Source organism: Notamacropus eugenii, chromosome 1 (genome assembly GCF_028372415.1).
Source record: "Notamacropus eugenii isolate mMacEug1 chromosome 1, mMacEug1.pri_v2, whole genome shotgun sequence".
Classification (NCBI taxonomy): Eukaryota; Metazoa; Chordata; class Mammalia; order Diprotodontia; family Macropodidae; genus Notamacropus; species Notamacropus eugenii.
This window is the reverse complement of record NC_092872.1, coordinates 721,528,513-721,547,987: the sequence shown is the minus strand read 5'-3', so window position 1 is coordinate 721,547,987 and position 19,475 is coordinate 721,528,513. Positions and strand designations below refer to the sequence as shown.

Here is a 19,475-nt window from a genome sequence, read left to right as displayed (position 1 = left end):
CAGGATTTTGCAAGCAAAGTTCTATTTTTAGAGATTTCATCACAGTAAATAACTTTGGATGTTTACAGAGGTCTCTTATGCTGCAAAATCTAATGAGGTCTTGAGCAAGACACAATCCTGTTCATTAGAGTCCTAAATTTTGTCTCCAGCAAGATTTTTCCAATGTATGCACATATACAGTTCAAATTCAAAGAATACCATTCTTTGACAGTGACAATTAAGTCGTCCAATCCCTGACTCCAAAGAGGCCCAAACTGTTGAGTTTTATGAAACCATAAAACTGTACATTTTCTAAGGAAAAGGCAGAGGGGGGTGACATTCTACACAATTTGGAAAAACATGATCTGGAGCTGACTGAGGCTCAGATCCTGAGGTGATTATTGCAAAATACAGACTCAAATAGAAGAAAACCATTAGACCCTAAAGATATGATCAAAATAGCATGGCTACAGGTAGGAATTCAAAGGGATGCATGGATTTAAGGGATCAGATCTGGTAGATAAAATATCCTGAAGAGCCATTGACTGAGATTCTTAACATTGTACAGGAAGCAAGAATTAAATATATCCTTAAGAAAAAGAACAAAGCCAAATGGCTGTTTGATGAGGCCTTACAAATAGCTGAGTAATGAAGGAAAGGGAAAGAAAAGGTAGAATTCCTCAAACGAATTCATAATTTGTGAGAGTATCAAGGAGAAATAAGGTTTTCTTAAATGACCATGGCAAAGAAATAGAAGAAAACAATTGAATGGGAAAGACAAGAGTCCTTTTCAAGAAACATTGAGTTATCAAGGGAGTATTTCCTGAAAATATTGCCATGAGGACTTCTGGAACCAAGGTGTCAAGGTGAGGCAATCACTTGTCTATGCTCTTTCAAATTCCCTTGAAAACAACCTTGCAGTAATGATTCAGAACCAATTTTAGAGCGCTGAACCACATTGCTAGCCTAGGACAGCTTAAAGGGTGAACAGGAAAGATATCTCCCTAGAGTGGCAGAGTGTACTAAAGTCAGGAACCAATGGAAAGATTCATCCTAGGGGGTCATGGCATATTTTAGGGAAGTCATGAGAAACTCTGGGGTTTCTGAGATAAATTCAGTTTCTTTCTGGGGCTTCATGCACTATATGAAATATACGATCTCTGCTAAGGTCTGTACTCCAGGGAAAGACCATATCCCATTAATTAAATCCTTAAGTCTTATCTCCAGGAAGATTTCTCCAAAGCACACATTGGAGTACACAAACAAAAAAATTTAAGAGCCTCAGGTGATGACCTTCCTACCATTACTGCTTTTATAAGACTTCCTTGTAGTGTGAATAATGTGGTATCTAGTGACCTGCCTCTTCCAGGAAAAGGCTGGTCTTCATTGAGCACATTCATAAATCTTCTCTCCACTAGGAATCCTTGATGTAAAGGATGAGATGATCTCTGGTTGCAGACCTTCCCTGAGACCAGATAGGGCTTGTTCATGAGGTGAAATTTTTGATGTCTAACAAGCTCAATAGTCCATCTGAATGTTTTTCCCCATTCATTAAAGGAATATGGTTTCTATTTCAGGTGAATTCTGATGGAAATTAAGGGATGACCTTAGCCCTTACACTTTTCATATTATTTTAATGACATATGTCCTCTAGAATGGATTCTCTGATGTGAGACAAAAGAATATTTCTCCCATTTAAAGAAACAATTATTGAATTAGAACTAAGCTCTTCCCCCATTTCCTCATTCAGAAACTGACCACTGTGATTCAGCCAGCCTTTGAAGGGCAGGGCTGATGATCAGATGAAATCTTGGGTAAGACTTATTCAACTGGGAAAATTTAGATCTGACCTAAATTTAAAGAGTTTTTATTCTAGGTGAACTCTGGCCCATTGTATTTTTGTCAAACAGGTCTATGGGGAAGTGGATCTCTCTGGTCCAGACTGCCCCAGGCCATGGTGATCTGGACGGAAATAAGTTTCTTTGTCCAAAACTGAGTGAAGATTCATGCCTCCCCTCATTAGAATAAGTCAAAATCTCATTATAATACTCCTTCTGATTAAGTTTCAACTAATCAGAATTGATTTAGGCCTGAAGATACCTCCCGCTTATCTAAGGAAATATAAATGTTGAAAGGTCTCCATGATTCATCTTTAGTTTGTAAGAGTTAAATGACCATTGTTTTATTAATTATTAATTGGCCATAATTAAATAATTACTCAGAAATTACGTCTCTGCAAATTTGCTTTCAAGAAAATTGTACAGTAATGTGATAGTGTATACAAAAAGTTTTATGGCATCATGTTTCTCTCCACTATGGATTCTGTTGTGTGCATCAGGTAGCGAGTTGAGTTCTGAAAGCCTTTCCACAGACTAAATTCACAAGGTTTCTCTCCAGTATGAATTCTGTGATGTACAGCAAGAGTGGAGCTGTAACTGAAAACCTTTCCACATTCACTGCATTTTTAAGATTTCTCTCCAGTATGGATTCTCTGATGTAGAATGAGTTTGAAGTTCTCTCTGAAAACTTTCCCACACTGATTGCATTCATAAGGTTTCTCTCCAGTGTGGATTCTCTGGTGTGCAGCAAGTAGGAAGTTTACTCTGAAAGTTTTTCCACAATGATTACACTCATAAGGTTTCTCTCCAGTGTGGATTCTGTGGTGTACAGCAAGTTGGGAGTTTTGCCTAAAAACCTTTCCACATTTATTACATTCATAAGGTTTCTCTCCCATGTGGATTCTCTGATGTACAGCAAGTAGGAAGTTTACTCTGAAAGTTTTTCCACAATGATTACACTCATAAGGTTTCTCTCCAGTGTGGATTCTCTGGTGTACAGCAAGCTTGGAGCTGTCTCTGAAAGACTTTCCACACTGATTACATTCATAAGGTTTCTCTCCAGTGTGGATTCTCTGATGTACAGTAAGAAACCAGTTTCTTCTGAAAGCCTTTCCACACTGATTACATTCATAAGGTTTCTCTCCAGTGTGGATTCTATGATGTGTAGCTAGAGTGGAGCTCTTTCTGAAAGCCTTTCCACACTGACTGCATTCATAAGGCTTCACTCCAGAGTGGATACACTGATGTACAGCAAGATTGGAACTCTTTCTGAAAGTCTTTCCACAACGATTACATTCATAAGGTTTCTCTCCAGTGTGGATTCTCTGATGTACAGCAAGACTGGAGCTGGAACTCAAAGATTTTCCACACTGATTGCATTCATAAGGTTTCTCTCCAATATGGATTCTCTGATGCACAGCAAGAGTGGAGCTAGAACTGAAAACCTTTCCACATTCATTACATTCATAAGCTTTCCCTCCAGTGTGGATTCTCTGATGCACAGCAAGAGTGGAGCTAGAACTGAAAACCTTTCCACATCCATTACATTCATAAGGTTTCTCTCCAGTGTGGATACTCTGATGTGCAGCAAGATTGGAGCTCCTTGTGAAAGTCTTTCCACATTGATTGCATTCATAAGGTTTCTCCCCAGAAAGGATTTTCCGATGTACAATAACATGGCCTTTAAATCTGAATCCATTTCTACAATGATTACATTCACAAGACTTCTCACCATTGTGGATTCTCTGATGTGGAGTAAGACTGGAGTTCTGTGAGAATGCCTTTTCAAGTTTATCATATACATAAGGTTGCTCTTTAGTCTCCATGCTCTGATGTACAGCAAAACTACAGCTGCAACTCCCGGCCTTTCCACACCAATTCCATTCATGAGGTTTTGTCTTCCTGTGAATACTGTGACGAATAAGGAAGGATGAGTGTTCACTAAAAAGTACACCATACTCACGACACTCATGTGGTTTCTCTCCAGGAGGAATTTTTTGACAGCAAATCAGAGATGACTGTTGACTCATGTTTTTCCCACAATGAGGACAACCATAAAGTTTTTCTCCTGTGCGGATTCCATCATTTGTAGCACAGATTTGTTTTTCAGTGAAGTCACAGAGACCAGCACTCATGAGGTTTTCTTGGTGTGTTTCCTTCACAGAAATCCTTGGCTTTTTAGTAGTCTCTTTGATTCCATATCTAATCATTCCTTCTGCAAAAAACAGACAGTAAAACATATACACGGAGACACATGTATACAGATATATAATTAGAAACCTTGCCCTCCATTGCAAGAAAATAAACTGATCTACATGATCCTTTCCCAGGTGAAGAAAAAAGCCTTAAAAGACAGAAACATGATTGTCTTAAAATGCCATTAGCTCAAATTTGCAGGATAACTTGACTTACAAAGAGCTTCACAGACAATCATATCGGATCCGCAGAAATACCTGTGAAACTGGCAGACCCAGCATTCTTATTACAACCTCAAGTCAGGCCATGAACTCAGAATGGCTGAGTGACCTGAAAAGTATCCCTGCAGCTGAGACTAGACCACCAACCCTGCAAGTGAACATGTTCTGTCGATGGAACTAGAAGGCCCTTCTCCATGGCACTTACTTTTATTCTACCTTTTTTTAAGAAAAATTGTTTTCTTTTTGTATATTTGACTTTTTGCTCCCTCCCTTTAAGTCTTCCTATTCTCTGAGACAAAAAATATTGAAATTATACCAATTCATAAGTCTAGAATGGGTTTTTAAGTTGAAGGGAAATGAAGAGTCAATCAATGTGGTAACCTTCTCTATTGCCTTATTTTAAGAAAAAGCCATGGCACCTACCAACCTGGAGCAATTACAACTCTGATGAGTCAACAGCCAGCAACACTGGACCAGAACCACCACCAGAAAGATTAGGACTCACTGAAGGCTGAGAAATAGGTAGCTTTTACTACCAATGAAACATTTCCAAATTAATATATGTACTGTTAAGAAGCAAAATAGTATTCTCTATGTAATATACAACAGTATATTAGAAGCATAACTTTTATATGCACTGAAAAAAGAAAATTTCAGATGACTCACCTGCTTGCAATATTTGCTTTACCACAAGGTCTGGAACTGATTTTACAATATGGCTGAGGTGTACCTGGATTTTTTCTCATACTTGTCTTGATTTTGAATCTTCCCTAATCCTATTCTCCTTAAACTATTACTAATTTCACTCCTTGAGTTCCCCTTTATTCCAGTGTATCCCGCTAAACTAGATAGCTTTCCACTCCCAAACACTCTCCTTTCCCTAGATCAGCGAAGAGCAATGTTCCTGATCTGTTCTTTCTTCTCAATCATTTCCATGTTTTGGTGACAGATTGGCAGTTCCTTGACAGTAGGAACCGCCTTTTCCTTTCCTAAAACTTGGTGAGATGCCTAGAAAACTGGAGGTACTTAATCCATGCTTATTGACTGACTACCAGGGACCATGATTGACAGCAGGCCTCAGCTTCCATCTCAGTCCCTATATTCTGGTCTCTATCTTATTTGTCAAATGCAGCTTCTGGCCCCAGCCCTGTTTCTCTCCTTTTTGCACCTTATCTCCTATTTCAGTGAACTTTCTCTAGTTCAAACCCTGATGGGACCTGACCAGGTCCATAGTGAAGACTGCAGAGACTTCTTTTAAGGCTCCTAAAGAATCTCTTACTGTGGAATACCTGGGAATTTCTACTACCCACTTCATCAGACTGAGGGTGGCTGTCAAATTCAATGAATTTGCCAAACAATTCTGCAAGAAGGGTCCAAAGATTGAGCCTTAGAGATCAAGGAAGGGACATGGATTGATGATTTAGGTAAAGCATATCCTAGGATTAATTCTAAGTGAGTGACACATAGCTAAAAATCTCTGAGAAAGAATCCCAGGTCAGGTGTTCCTGCCCCCAAATCTAGCACTTGCATTGCCCCAAGAACCAGAGTCACAGCTCTCATATACCTGCTTTCACCTCACTCACCTGCATAGCAGCTCCTCAGGCCTTCTTGTTCCAGCATCTGTGGTGTTTCCCTTTTCTCCAAATAAAAAGCCAAATATTCTCTGGGAACTGGAAGCCCTAAGAATGTGGAATAAGGAATGAACATGGAGAAAAACTTATAATTGATTTCTCTTTAAGGAAAATAGTGTACATACAAAGCTGCTCCATTTTGAGAATCACTCCATCATGCTCACACCTATCTGATTTATTCTTCCATTAATACTTGTAATGTAAGTAACTAAAAAAAGAATGTGCCAGATCAGCATTAAGCTCCAGAAAATTAGAGCTTGATGAATCAGTTTTGCCTTTGTCTCCCATCCAACCATGAAACCTATAAAAACCTGGTTACTGTTCCTTCAAGGAATCATTGCCTTTCATGGTCAGATTCTCCTTTTGGGGAACTCAATGAATCTTAAGTCAAATTCAAATGCTTAACCAGTCTCTTATTCCTACCATGGATAGGGGCATAAGAGCAAGGAGCACAGGATGGTTCTCAGACCTCTGTAAGCATGGTTTAATAGCATTTATTTCTGAGAACTTTGGGGAAAGGTGGGCAAGAAGGTCATGGAGCCAACTGAGAATAAGAAAATTTGATTATAGTGCACCTTCTTTATAGGAAGATGGCCTCATTGTAGAATTTCCATTATCTAGAAATTAGAGGCAGCTGGTAGTGCAGAGGAGAGAGTCCTGGGACGAGAATGAGGAAGGCTAGGATTTAAATCCAGCCTCAGACAAGTTGCTAACTGTGTGTCTCTGGAAAAGTCACTTAACCTCTATTTGCTTCAGTTTTCTCAAATTTCAGATGGGGATAATAATACCAGCTAATAACATAATATTGTAAAGCTAACACTTAACACAACAGCTGATGAACAGCAGGTGAAGAGAAAGGCTTATTGCCCTCTGTCCTTTCCACCACCTGTACTGCATAGTGGAGGTAATTTAAAGAAAGATTAAGGACAAATGTGTGACACTTGGCACAACCAGAAACTGAGAATTATAAATTGATGCTTCTCAAAAAGGAGGATATCCTAAATAATTGGCCCATCCCAAAGAGGAAGAATGTACAAAAGAAAGCAGACTGAGCACTTTTCAGAGATTTGGCACAAAAACTTAATGTCCAGGGAGAGGTTGGGCTAAATAATCCAGAAGATTAGGTATACAATTGAGATGCTTCAACACTGACCCAATCTTTGACCTTAAATTACCTAGAATTGCCAAGGGACAGCTACAGGAGCAACAACTGAACAGGTATGTTATCTTCACACAATCTACTCACGTTCTAGAGGAAAACCAGGCAGAAGGAGGACAGAAGAACACCCCATTTCCCTTCCTAGTAACTGATAAATGACCCAAAGCCAGCATGAGGGATAAATATATTGCCTTTGATAGCGGAGGGGCCATGGGAAATGTCCTTACCCAAGGAGAGTAGGTTGTGGGCATTCTCCAGCATGACCTCCTTGTAAAACTCCTTCTGAGGGTGGTCTAAGAGGTCCCATTCCTCTGCGGTGAAGTCCACAGACACATCCTGGAATGTCACCAGCTCCTAAACCATCAAGAGTCACAAGATTTAGACCTGAAAAAGACTCCAGAATTCAGGCAGTCTAACCCTCATCAAGGGAGAAGAGGAAACTGACCTAAAAGTCATATCCTTGTTGAGTAAGAGAGTCAATACTTAAAACCACAGTCACTAAGAGGTCATTGAAAATTGAGAAAATTATTTGATATGATCAGTTGGAATAAACCTGAGGAATATCTTACTATGGAATCTGGGACAAATTGTCAGTGTTATGTGTGATTTTCAAAGAACTCAGGAGAAGAAAGAGAAATGTGAAATTTCTTCCATATTTGAACTGATAAAAACAATGTTCTAAATAATATTATGTCAGGTTTGTGAGAAGCTGGCAAGTAGAGTGTATTCTGGGGTATGAGGGGGAGAATGAATGTTTGATTAGAGGAGAGATAAGAAAAATATCTAATTACCTCGGAGCCTGAATCAAAGTTTTGTCTAGGTAAAACATGAAAACGATTCATAAGAGATACTTAAATACAACCTGGATTGAACTGAGGGAGATGACTTTTCAGCCAAGTGAAGGAGAATAATCTGTCATTGCATTGGGTCTTGATGCTGCCCTAGGTATAACCTGTCATAGTCTAAATATCTTATGCCTTCTCTTTATGACTGCTTTCATTTGTCAATACCTTATTATATCATTATTAAAATGTTCAGTTATATACTTGTCCATTTTTGCTGATTTTTATGTTCAAAGTACACTAAAATGATGTCAATATGTAAGGGTGAAAGTACAATGTTTCTGACCATGGATGATTAGACTGAAAGAGGCCAGAAGGCTTTACCACAGGCTGGGAACAAATACTCCACAGGAATATTTGCGGTGGAGATGCCTGTCAATTTGCACATCTCACTCTTCTTTTGAAATACTGTAATTCTACCTTTCTTGCACAGCACAGCATGTTCTTTGATGGGGATAAGCTATGCTGGCTAGTTCTTGCCACTGTCTCCCATATCTCACCATTGATTACAAAATTCTTCAGAGACCTTTGGAATGCCCTTGTATTATGTCTTCTGACCACATTGTGAGTGTCTTCTTTGCATGTGATCTCCATAAAATAGTCTTTTAGAAAAACATACTTTTGGCATTTCAACAACATGGCCAGTCCATCAGAGTTGTGCTCTCTGCAGTAGAATATGAATGACAGGCAATCTAACATGAGACAGCCAGAGTCCAGTACTATGCCAGGTGACCTTCAGAATCTTATTAAGGTAATTCAGTTGGAATTCAAAGAAGATTCGCAATTTCTCCATTTGCTGCAGTCAATGGATTGTGCCATGCTGAATAGTGGAGAATCTCTATTTTCTTTGTTTACATTTTCTGAAAAATGATTTCACCTTACTACATGTGTTTTTTAAATGATAATGCCACCTTACTGAAGTTGGAGTTGGATACACCTTTTTCTGGAGTGGGAGCAGTGAAGGTGAGCACCTTGAAACTGGAGTGGGTTTCGCAATCAAAACAACAACAGCAGTGGTCACTTCCTGCTGAAGACTTGTGCATCACATTACCTTCTCATCACCAACACTGTCTGCCATTTACCTAAACGCAATAAAACTTCATGGAGGAAGCCTTGCAGCAAACATTGGCATCTAATACACTAGGTGACTGTAAGGAGAAGGGATAGGCAAGATGTGAGAGTGACAGAGGCAATGTGTGGTACAGAGTGCTGGACTAATCATAGACTTATCCTTTCCAAGCTAAAAATTTGCATTCCTCAAAAGCACTACCCCCAAGGCAAAATGAATATCAGAAGAATTAATCTCAACCAATTAGAGCTCTTCTCTGAGCGTCAACAGTTTGTTGCTGCCTTGGAGGGAAAGTTGAGCCAATACACAGTTGGCAACAGTGGAGCAGAAAAGGAGTGGGCAGCTTTCAGAGATTTGCTGTACAGCACTGCATTTGCTTATCTGGGTCAGAACACTCACCAACACCAAGACTGGTTTGAAAACAAGTATTCCACAAGATGTACCAGCAGGACAGCTCATTCACCTCTAAGAAAGTAGCATTTAATTCCATCATAAGCAAAGTATAAGCAAAGCTTAGAGAGATGCAGGATTCCTGGCTCAGTAAGAAGGCAGATGAAATTCAGTTTTGTGCTGATAGTAACAATCCAAAATGCTTTTATGATTCCCTGAAAGATATTTATGGACCAAAAACCTATGGTGTATCACAACTAATCAGGGCTGATGGAGCCACATTGATTAGTGATAAGGACGTGATCCTAGAGAGATGCACTTCACACTTCCATAGTGTTTTCAACACACCATCATCAATCAATGCTGAGGTGGCTGACCATTTACCTCAGATTGAATTCAATCCCTCCTTAACTGAACTTCCAACTGAAGAAGAGGTTTAGAGGGCCATTAGGCTTACTTCATGTGGTAAAGCACCTGGTGCTGATTCTATTCTAGCTGAGATTTGAAAGGTAGGGGGATCATCGCTCCTAAAGGGTGACTGAATTTTTCCAGGTTATATGGCAAGAGGAGGTAATCCCCCAGGAGTTCAAGGATGCCTCCATTCTCCATCTCTATAAGGGTAAAGGGAACAGATTGTCCTGTGACAATCACAGGGGGATCTCTCTCTTAGGCATTGCTGGCAAAATTCTTGAAAGGGTCCTCCTTAATAGGCTGAGCCTTCAAGTAGAAGATAGTCATACATCTGAGAGCCAATGAGGTTTCAGAAAGGGCCAAAGAAGAGTAGATATAGTGTTTGCTGCCCCACAACTCCAGGAGAAATGCCAGAAGCAGAAAAGAGGTCTGTACACAATGTTTGTAGATCTGATCAAGGCCTTTGATACTGTTAGTCGTGAATGGAAAATTACATCAAAATTTGGTTGCCCAGAGAAGTTTATCACCATTGTACATCAGTCTCATGATGGCATGTTTCTCCAGGTTCTGGATAATGGACAATATTCTTGTGCCTTCCCAGTCAACAATGGAGTGAAACAGGGCTGTGTGCTTGATCCCATGGTTTTTAGCATGATGTTTTCAGCCATGTTGACAAATGTTTTCAATGAGGATGAATACAGCACCAAGGTCAACTACTGTACTGATGGCAAGTTCTTCAATCTGAAAAGGTTACAAGTGAAGACCAAAGTGGAGGGAGTGTTGGTGCATGATTTTCTCTTTGCACAAGACTGTGCACTCAATGCAGCCTCTGAAGCTGAGATGCAACAACATAAGGATCAATTCTCTGCTTCCTGTGCTAATTTTGGCCTCATAATTAACACCAAGAAAAGACAGGTGCTCCATCAGCCACCATCACACCATCCATATGTGGAACCATCGGTTACAACAAATGGAGAAGTTTTGAATGCTGTGGATAAGTCCACTTATCTTAGCAATGTACTTTTCAGGGATGTACACACTAACAATGAAGTTGATGCATAAAATGCCAGCTAGTTCAGTGTCTGGGAGGCTCCAAAGAAAAGTTTGAGAGAGAAGAGGTATTAGACTGAAGATCTACAGAGCCATTGTGCTGGCCTCATTGTTATATGCTTGTGGAACATGTACAATCTACCAGCACCATGCAAAGAAACTGAATTGCTTCCATTTGAACAGTTTTAGGAAGATTCTGAGGATCACCTGGCAGGATTAGGTAGCAGACACTGAAGTCCTTCCTCTAGCTGAACAGTCACGTATTCAAATTGGGCTTCAGAGAGTGCAACTCCCATGGGCTGGCCACATTGTTTGAATGCAAAATGTATGCTTGCCAAAAAGACTATTTTGTGGAGAACTTGAATGGGGCAGGCGATCACATGGTGGCCAGAAGAGATGATGCAAGGATACTTTCACGAACTCTGGATTTGACTGTGCAACATGTGAGGCACTAGTACAGGACGGGTCAGCATAGTGTGCCCATATCAGAAAGGGTGCTGTGGTCTTTGAGCAAAGCAGAATTGAGACAGCACAAAGTAAATGCAAGATGTGCCAATTTGGAATATCCACCCCAAATCTTCACAGGGATTATCTGTGCCCAACCTGTGGTAGAACATTCTGAGCTGGTATTGGTCTGATCAGCCACAGCTGGACACACTGAAATTTTACTTTATCATGGTGATGTCATGTTGGTCCTCTTTGACTACAAAGGACAACAACCAAGTAAGCAATAAGACATAGGTTACACATGTGCAATCATGTAAAACATTTCTGTATTAGTTACTTTGTACAGAAAGACTTGGGGTAAAAAAAGAAAAAGAATGTAAGATAAAAGGTGACAAATAGCATGCTCCAGGCTGTATGCAAACAATCAGTCCTTTCTCTGGAGGTAGATAGTAGGCTTTGGCATTGGTCCTTTGAGCATTTTCTTGGGTCACTGCATTGCTGAGAATAGTTAAGTTATTCACAGTTCTTCACTAAACCATACTGCTGTTACTGTATATAATGTTCTGCTGCTTCTATTCACTTCTTTTTGCATCAGTTCAAGTAAGTCAAGATTTTTTTTTAAATCATCCTCCTAGTCATTTCTTATTGCACAATACCCCATTACAATTACAGACCAGAGATTGTTTAGCCATCCTCCCACTGATGGGCAGCTATTCAATTTCCCATTCCCAACCAACACAATAAGAGTTGCAGAAAATAGTTTTGTAGAAATAGGCCCTTGGGTTTGGGTTAATCATATACCACATTACTGGGGTCCTTTAATATAAGATACTTTATACCAATCTATTACATTGATCCATCACTTTAATTCTTAGCCAGTACCACACTGTTTTGATAATTATGGCTTTAAAACCAGTTTGAAATCTGCTAGGATCAGACCACCTTCTTCATTTTTTGTTGATTCCCTTGATTCCCTCATCCTCTGAGTAAACTTGTATTTTCTTGTTGTAACTATCAGGTCAAAATTACCACAAGCATCAGAGAATGGAGCCATATGCTGTTCCTTAGTTAAACAGAAATAAGAGTAATGGTAGAAGGTTCATAGATTTAAAAAAAGATTTAAAAAACGAGTAAAATTTAATTAGAGGTTGTATTTCAGCTAATTTATCAGAAAGATATTGACAGTTTCCTCAAGAGAAATAAAAGATCTAAACATACCTCTAGAATTCTGGAAACTTGGGAAGAAAAAAGCCAAAAAACCCAAACCATATGCAGGAGAGATGAGCCAAATTTGATAATGCCTTCATACTTGGAAACAGTCCTTTATATTTCCAGTCTGCTCCATGCACAATGAATGTTTGGTGTATGTGCTTGCGATTTGTTGGTCTTACATTCCCATATAAGGATATGATTCAAGTTGTCAGAGATTCTGATATTTGGGAATAACTTTCCATCAAAATTATCCTTTATACTTAATCATAGTGATTTCTTCATCAAAACATTCTGACTCATGGTCTATTTTTTAACCTACAATTAAACTTTCACTTCCTTTAATATTTTTCTTTGGAACAGTTAAAGTGCTTATTGGTCATTGAGTTTATAATCCTTGTTTTTCACTAGGGTCTCTAGAGTTACTTTTCTTCATGGCAGAGTAGTCATCACATGGGCTTTCACTTCAGGAAGACAGCCCTCTTATTTATCAATAACTGCTCCTTGATTACATAACACCCAATAAGAGATCTTCAAAACCTCTGTCCTTTGCAAGCCTTCCCCATTCATCTCTCCTCAGCACAGGATGGGGTTATGAACTCCAACCTTCATTTAAGTAGAAAGCCCATTTCAGACATTTCATTTCTCAGCTGGCTCAACATCTCTGGGGCTCAGCTCTGAGCCCCTGAACAGGGGCTTACTCCAAACTGTTTATCATTTGTGTGTGTGTGTTGTCTTCTTCTGTTAGACTGTCAGGTCCTTGAGGCTAAGAGACTTCTAAAAGCCATCAGGAGAAAAACTTTCAAATGCAATGAAAAGGAAACTGAAATATTTAAGACTATTCCAAACCTACTAGATATGAGGAGGGAATGAAACAATGAGAGACAGCAGTGAAGCTCAGTATGCAGCCCAGGGAGATTTATCCTGAAAATGCGTACTTAGCAATGAGGGACAAAAGGGATGTTCACTGATTTAAAAGAAAAAAACAGTCAGATGTCTTTAGAAATCAAATCAGCACTGAAGACATTATTTGTTTCTTTGCACCCACGGAATTTTTGTAAAAAGTAACTGTGGACTAGGGCTGAAAGATACTCAATTATATGTAAAAAGGCAGAAATTATCAATAAAGCCTTTTATTCTATAATAAAATAAGAATGGAAATTGGTTCAAAGACAACAAAAGATTCAAACTCAAATGGAGGATTAAAAACAGTATGTACATATTTAATTCTATAGTCATGAAATGCTGGGTGCAGAGTGGATAGAATGTTGGGCCTGGAGTTAGGAAAATCTGAGTTCAAATTCAGTGCTCCTGGGAAGGGCATTTAACTCTGTTTGCTTCACTATTTTCATCTGAAGAATGAGGTGGAGAAATAAAAACCACTCCAGCATCATTGCCAAGAAAACCCCAAATGGGGTCACAAAGATTTGGACATGGCTGAAAAACAAGAATGTAAGAATGGAGGAGGAAGAGACATCAAACTGTACTGTACAGCATTGGTCAGCAACATCATTGCTATTGGGGGGGAGAGAGAGAGAGAGGGAGAGAGGGAGAGAGAGAAATCAATGGAACAGAACAAACAAGGGAGACTTGGAATCATTAGAACTCAGTAACTCCATGTTTGGCAAAGTGGAAAATAGACTGATTGAGGTAAAAATCCTTATTTGGTTAAGGTAAACACTGTGGAGTCAGGAAGGAAATTAGGACTAGACCAACATCTCATACAATACTCTACAGTACATTCTATATTGATGTCACTGTTGCTGTCAGTTGCTTCAGTCACGTCTGACCCTCCATGACCCCATGTGGTATTTTCTTGGCATACACCTGGGCTCTTAAGAGCCAAAGGGTAAAACAGAAATTGAAAGAATCCACCAATCACCTCCTAAAAAAGATCCAAAATGAAAACTGCTAGGAATATTATAGACAAATTCCAGAGCTCCCAGTCCAAGAAAAAAAGAGCATAATCAGCCAGAAAGAAGCAATTCACATGTCATGGAGTCACAGTCAGGCTAACACAAAAGTGAGGAAATTTTACATTAAAAAATAAAAAAATTAGAGGCTATGCAATATATTTAGCAAAACAAAGGAACCAGGATGGTGATCAAGAATCACATACTCAGGAAAAGTGAATATAATCCTTCAGGGGAAAGAAAAAATGAACATTCAATAAATAGAGAATATTCAAGCATTCCTAAAGAAATGACCAGAGCTGAACAAAAATTGGGTCTTCAAATACAAGACCCAAGAGAAACAGCCAAAGGTAAACAGGAAAGGGAAAACAAAAGGTTCCATAAGGTTAAATTGTTTATATTCTTACACTGGAAGAGGATACCTGTAACTCTGAAGAACTTTATGACTATTAGGGCAATTAGAAGGAGTATACGTTGACAGTATACATTAATTGTGATGGGGTGGCATTCAAGAAAACAAGACTAAGGAGTGAGAAAGAGAACTGCACTCCAAGAAGAAGGAAGGGAAAGGTACATGGGGGTGAATTATCTCACATAAAAGAGGCAAAGAAGAGCTATTACAGTGAAGGGGGAACACAGGGGAGGTGGGAATGCAGGGCTTCAGTCTTACTCTTAGAAAAATTGGCTCAGAGGGAATAACATACATGCTTAGATGGGTACAGATATCTAACTCATCCTACATGGATGTAGAAAGGGACTTGGTTAAGAGGGGAGGGGAGAGACTCATAAAAGAAGGGTAGACTGGGGAAGGCAGAGAGTGAGAAGGGGAAACAGGATGGAGGGATATACACAGGTATCATAGATGCAAATATGAATGCAATTAACTCAACCATAAAATGCATTAATAGATGTAAAACAGGCAAATTTGATTGTACTAAGTTTGAAAGTGTTTTTCTTTCAGAAATAAAATCAATACAACCAAGATTACAGGGGAAGTTGACAACTGGGAAAAAAATTACAGCAAGTATCTCTGATAAAGGCCTCATTTCTCAAATATATAGATAAAGTACTGAGCTCAAATTTATAAGAATGCAAGTCACAACCCAACTGATAAATGGTCAAAGGATATGAATAGGCAGTTTTCAAACAAAGAAATCAAAGCTATTTATAGTCATATAAAAATTCTCTAGAGGACTACTGATTAGAAAAAGGCAACTGAAAACAACTGTCAAATTAAAACCAACCTCACACCTATTAAATGGACTGATAAAACAGAGGAGGGAAATGATAAATATTGCAGGGATATAGGAAAAGTGAGACACTAAGGCATTGTTGCAGGATTTGTGAACTGATCCACACATTATGGAAAGCAATGTGGAACTACACTCAAAATGCTATAGAAGGTGGATGCCCTTTGATTCAATAATAACGTTACGAAGTCAGTATCCACAAAATACTTTTTTAAAAAGATAGAAAAGGACCTACTCATATGAGGGTATTTATACTAACTCTTTCTGTGGTGGCATAGTATTAGAAATTGAGGAGATGCGCAGGAATTAGCAAATACCTTTATAAGTTGTAGTATATGATTTCAATGGAATACTATTGTGTTACAGAACATGACAAGCAGGATGATTTCAGAAAAACCTAGAAAGACTGAAATGAACTGATGTAGAATAACTTGATGCAGGATGACATTTTACAAAGTAACAGAGATATGGTAACTTAGCTATTATCACTTATATAATAAACTAAGACAATCTGGAAAGATTCATAATGAAAAATGTCATCCCCCCTTCTAAGAAAGAACTGATTCAGAATTTAGACCTAAAGCATACTAGGTTTCACTTAGTTTCATTTTTGTTCAATTTTTTCCCCCCATGAAATGACTAATATGGAAATGCTTTAGATGCCAGCAGATTTATAGGATTACAAATGTAGAACCTGTTTTGGATTGCTTATCGTATGCAGGAGGGGTAAGAGGAAGGAGGCAGGTCCAAAACTGACCTCAAAATTTAGGAATAAAAATGTTTTTACTTGTAATTGGGGAAAAATGAAGTATTGTTTTAAAAAAGGCTAAAAGCCAATGGCAGCTAGGTGATACAGTAGATAGAGTGCCAGGCCTGGAGTCAGGAGGATCTGAGTTCAAATTTAGCCTCAGACACTGTCTAGCAAGGTGACCCTGGGCAAGTCACTTACTTCCCCCTGTTTGTCTCAGTTCCTTCTATGTAAAATGTGCTGGAGAAAGAAATGGGGAAACCCTCCAGCATCTCTGCCAAGAAAACCCCAATGTATAGCCAAGAGTCAGACAAGACGAAAACAACTGGAAAACAACAAATAGGTAAATGGTTAAAGGATCTGAACAAAAAATTTTCAGAAGCAAATGACAAGTATTCCCAGCCAATGAAAAAGGCTCCAGATCGCTAAGAAAAGTAAACCACACCCTGAGAATTCATCTCAAAACTGACAAAACTGACAGCACCAGTTAATATAGGCGGAGCTGTGGGAAGGTGGGCACACAAACACATTGTGGATGGAGCTACGGAATGGGAGAAGATCTTGGGATCTGAATTCAAATGCGGCCTCACACACTGACTCATTGAAATCTGTTGGCCTCAGTTTCCTGAACTGTGAAATAAAGGTAAGAAGAGCACCTGCCCTATAGGCTTGTTGTGAAGATGGTCAAAACTGGATTAGGGGGAGAAAGTAATTCCCTCTGCTGGGTCTTTGCCTTTGAGCCCTATGCCTCTTTCATAAGAACTGAGTGTCTCCTTTAGGACCTCCCTTTCCCCCACTGGAAAAGAAAACTCCCAGAATTTTGCATAGTTCTCCAGACTCAGTCCTTTCCTAAATTCTCTCCAACAAGGGAAGTACTAGGCCCTTAACAAATGCTAATTAAGTAACAGCTAAAGAAGGCATTCATTTCTTTGGCCTAGTCCAAACAAAAGGTAAAGGTCTTCGAAGAGGGGAATGGGACCCAAGACAGCTTAACCTGTCTTCTTGAGCTGTCATATTTTCCAGAAACACAGGACCAGAGTATGCAGGAGGCCAGGAGCACCTCAGCATCTGCTCATAGCATTTACTCCTGTCACCCCTCACTGCCCCCTCAGTGTGCCCTTGATGATGCCCAGCTACAAGACAGTGTGCAACTGACAGATTAACGATTTGTGCAGATCAGACCATGGTGGATAAGCACAGCATCCTGTCTTCCAGGTCTGGAAGGGAGAGTTTGGCCAAAGAGGCAAAGGGGGTGGGGGGGTGGGGCAGTTCTATGGAATTGTGGGGGAGGGGTGCCAGGAATAGATAAAGGAACAAAGACAAGATCCCTACAGAAGAGAGGAATGCTAGAAGAAGGCTGAGGAGGGCAGCCACTGGGGATGAGGGGTAGTTAGTGATTGTGATGCCAATATGCCATGGATTAATTCAAAGGACAGAGAACAGGATGGTGTTGTTAGGGCTGTTTTCAATTTCCTGCCTATTTCTGTAAAGAAGCAAACATGGGGAGGGGATCACCAGCCTCAGACAATCCTCTTTGTCTCTGGAAATGGCATTCATGGGGGTCAAGTCTGTAGAGAGAGTGCACTCACCTGGGGTGGGGGTCTGCAGCTGTCCAGGGCCATTCCTTCTGGCTCCACACTCCCAGCCTGGGCCAGGCTTTGGTCTTCTGCAGACTGAGCTGGGGAGAGAGAAGGATTCCTGGGCAGGAGGGTTGACTGTGGGGATATACAGGAGGTGACGCCCTGCCCTCGGGAGAGAGAATGAAGCCAAAAGGTAGGATCAGGTTTCAGGGTCCCACCCTCTCCCATTCCTCTTCTTTCCCCTTCCCCTTCCCAGTTCTCATTCAGATCATCAAGAGGCAGAAGGGGCTTGGGATTCCACATCCGACAAGAGCAGTCAGAGCCTCAATGGCTCCTGAATCAGAGATTTCCCTTTGACTGAGTAGGGGACCAGGAACCTGAAAGGGCAACCCAGCTTCTGACCTTTCCCCCACACCTCCACCTACATACTAAATAATCCCTTCAATTTCCTGTCAAGGTGACCCCCACCCAGTCCAGCCCTTCATTGTGGGTCACCTTGGAATCACCCCAGGCTATTAATCTTCATCCAGGCCCCTTCTCCTCCACCTCAGGATCACTGCAGCCAATTTACCACCCCTCAAACGCATCCCAAATCTTCAAACCATCTTTCCTTTTTCCCTATAAAACTCTCTCTTGAGGAGATCAAATGGGCAGATTAAAAAAAAAAAAATCTTACCCTCCTCTACAGGCAAAACAATCAGCCTTGTCTCTGAATGGAAAAAGGCCTGAGGGGCCCAATTCCTGGGAGGCAGATCCAGGCCTTCACTCGGGCGTTTCCAGGTTCACTCAAGCCTTCCACTTTTATTTCACTCAAGGCAGGATTCCTGGGTCCCTGCGGGTAAGGTGTGAATTTTGTGAAAAGGTGACACAATCTTAAATTGGGGGGTTGAGGGGGCAGCCCCAGACTCTAAAGAAGTGGTCGGGAGCCTGGAAAAGAGCAGCAGGAAGCTTGTCCAGGGACCTGGCTGGGGAGGGAGGATTGCTCCCAGGAGCAATGGAGCTAGAGTCATCACAGGCTCAGAGGGGGAGGATGAGACCCAATGGGATGAACAGCCAGCAGGTCTGTGAGGGGCTGGCTCCGACCCACCTGGCACCTGCACCCACAGAGATGGCCTCCACAAGGCAGAGATCTCGGGTCCAAGAGAAGACAGCGTGATCCGAGATCTGAGGAAAGAAGGCAGAGGGAACTCCAGTCCAAGGGTTTAATGCAGAGAGATCTCAGCACAAGTTCCAGTTTTCAGCCAGCACACTCTGAGAGGCTGCTCCCAGCCTCTGAGGCCCCCTTTCCTCCAATTACACCCAGATCCAGGCACTCAGGACCCTATTTCCCTCTCCTTCCCAAGACCTGCCCTCTATCAACTGGATATAGCCTTAACTACTGGGATGACCCCTCTTCTGCCCTAGACTCCACCCAGACCTCCAAACTCCACCCCAGAGCTCCTGTTCCACCAGGACCACCCCCACCAGGCTGGTCAGCTCTGAGGGCTCCTCCTCCCCCATCACCCTCCACCTGATTTCTTATTGGAGGAAAGATTCAGGACT

General features: G+C 40.7%; 1 protein-coding gene and 1 long non-coding RNA gene across 2 annotated transcripts in view; both read right to left on the bottom strand.

The window, feature by feature from the left end:
• Window positions 1-13,952, bottom strand: part of LOC140520138 (uncharacterized) — a 36,272-nt gene extending 22,320 nt beyond the window's left edge. Inside the window, 4 exon segments of the mRNA XM_072633862.1 lie at window positions 2,423-4,032; window positions 5,818-5,913; window positions 7,252-7,378; window positions 13,935-13,952. Coding sequence (XP_072489963.1) covers window positions 2,423-4,032; window positions 5,818-5,913; window positions 7,252-7,378; window positions 13,935-13,952 — 1,851 coding nt within the window.
• A 3,752-nt stretch (window positions 13,953-17,704) lies between these two features.
• On the bottom strand, window positions 17,705-19,409 carry LOC140522142 (uncharacterized). The gene is made up of 3 exons (XR_011973227.1): window positions 19,021-19,409; window positions 18,610-18,765; window positions 17,705-18,031 (listed from the first exon to the last, which is right to left on the bottom strand). It is a non-coding gene; the product is annotated as an uncharacterized lncRNA (long non-coding RNA).
• Window positions 19,410-19,475: the final 66 nt, after the last annotated feature.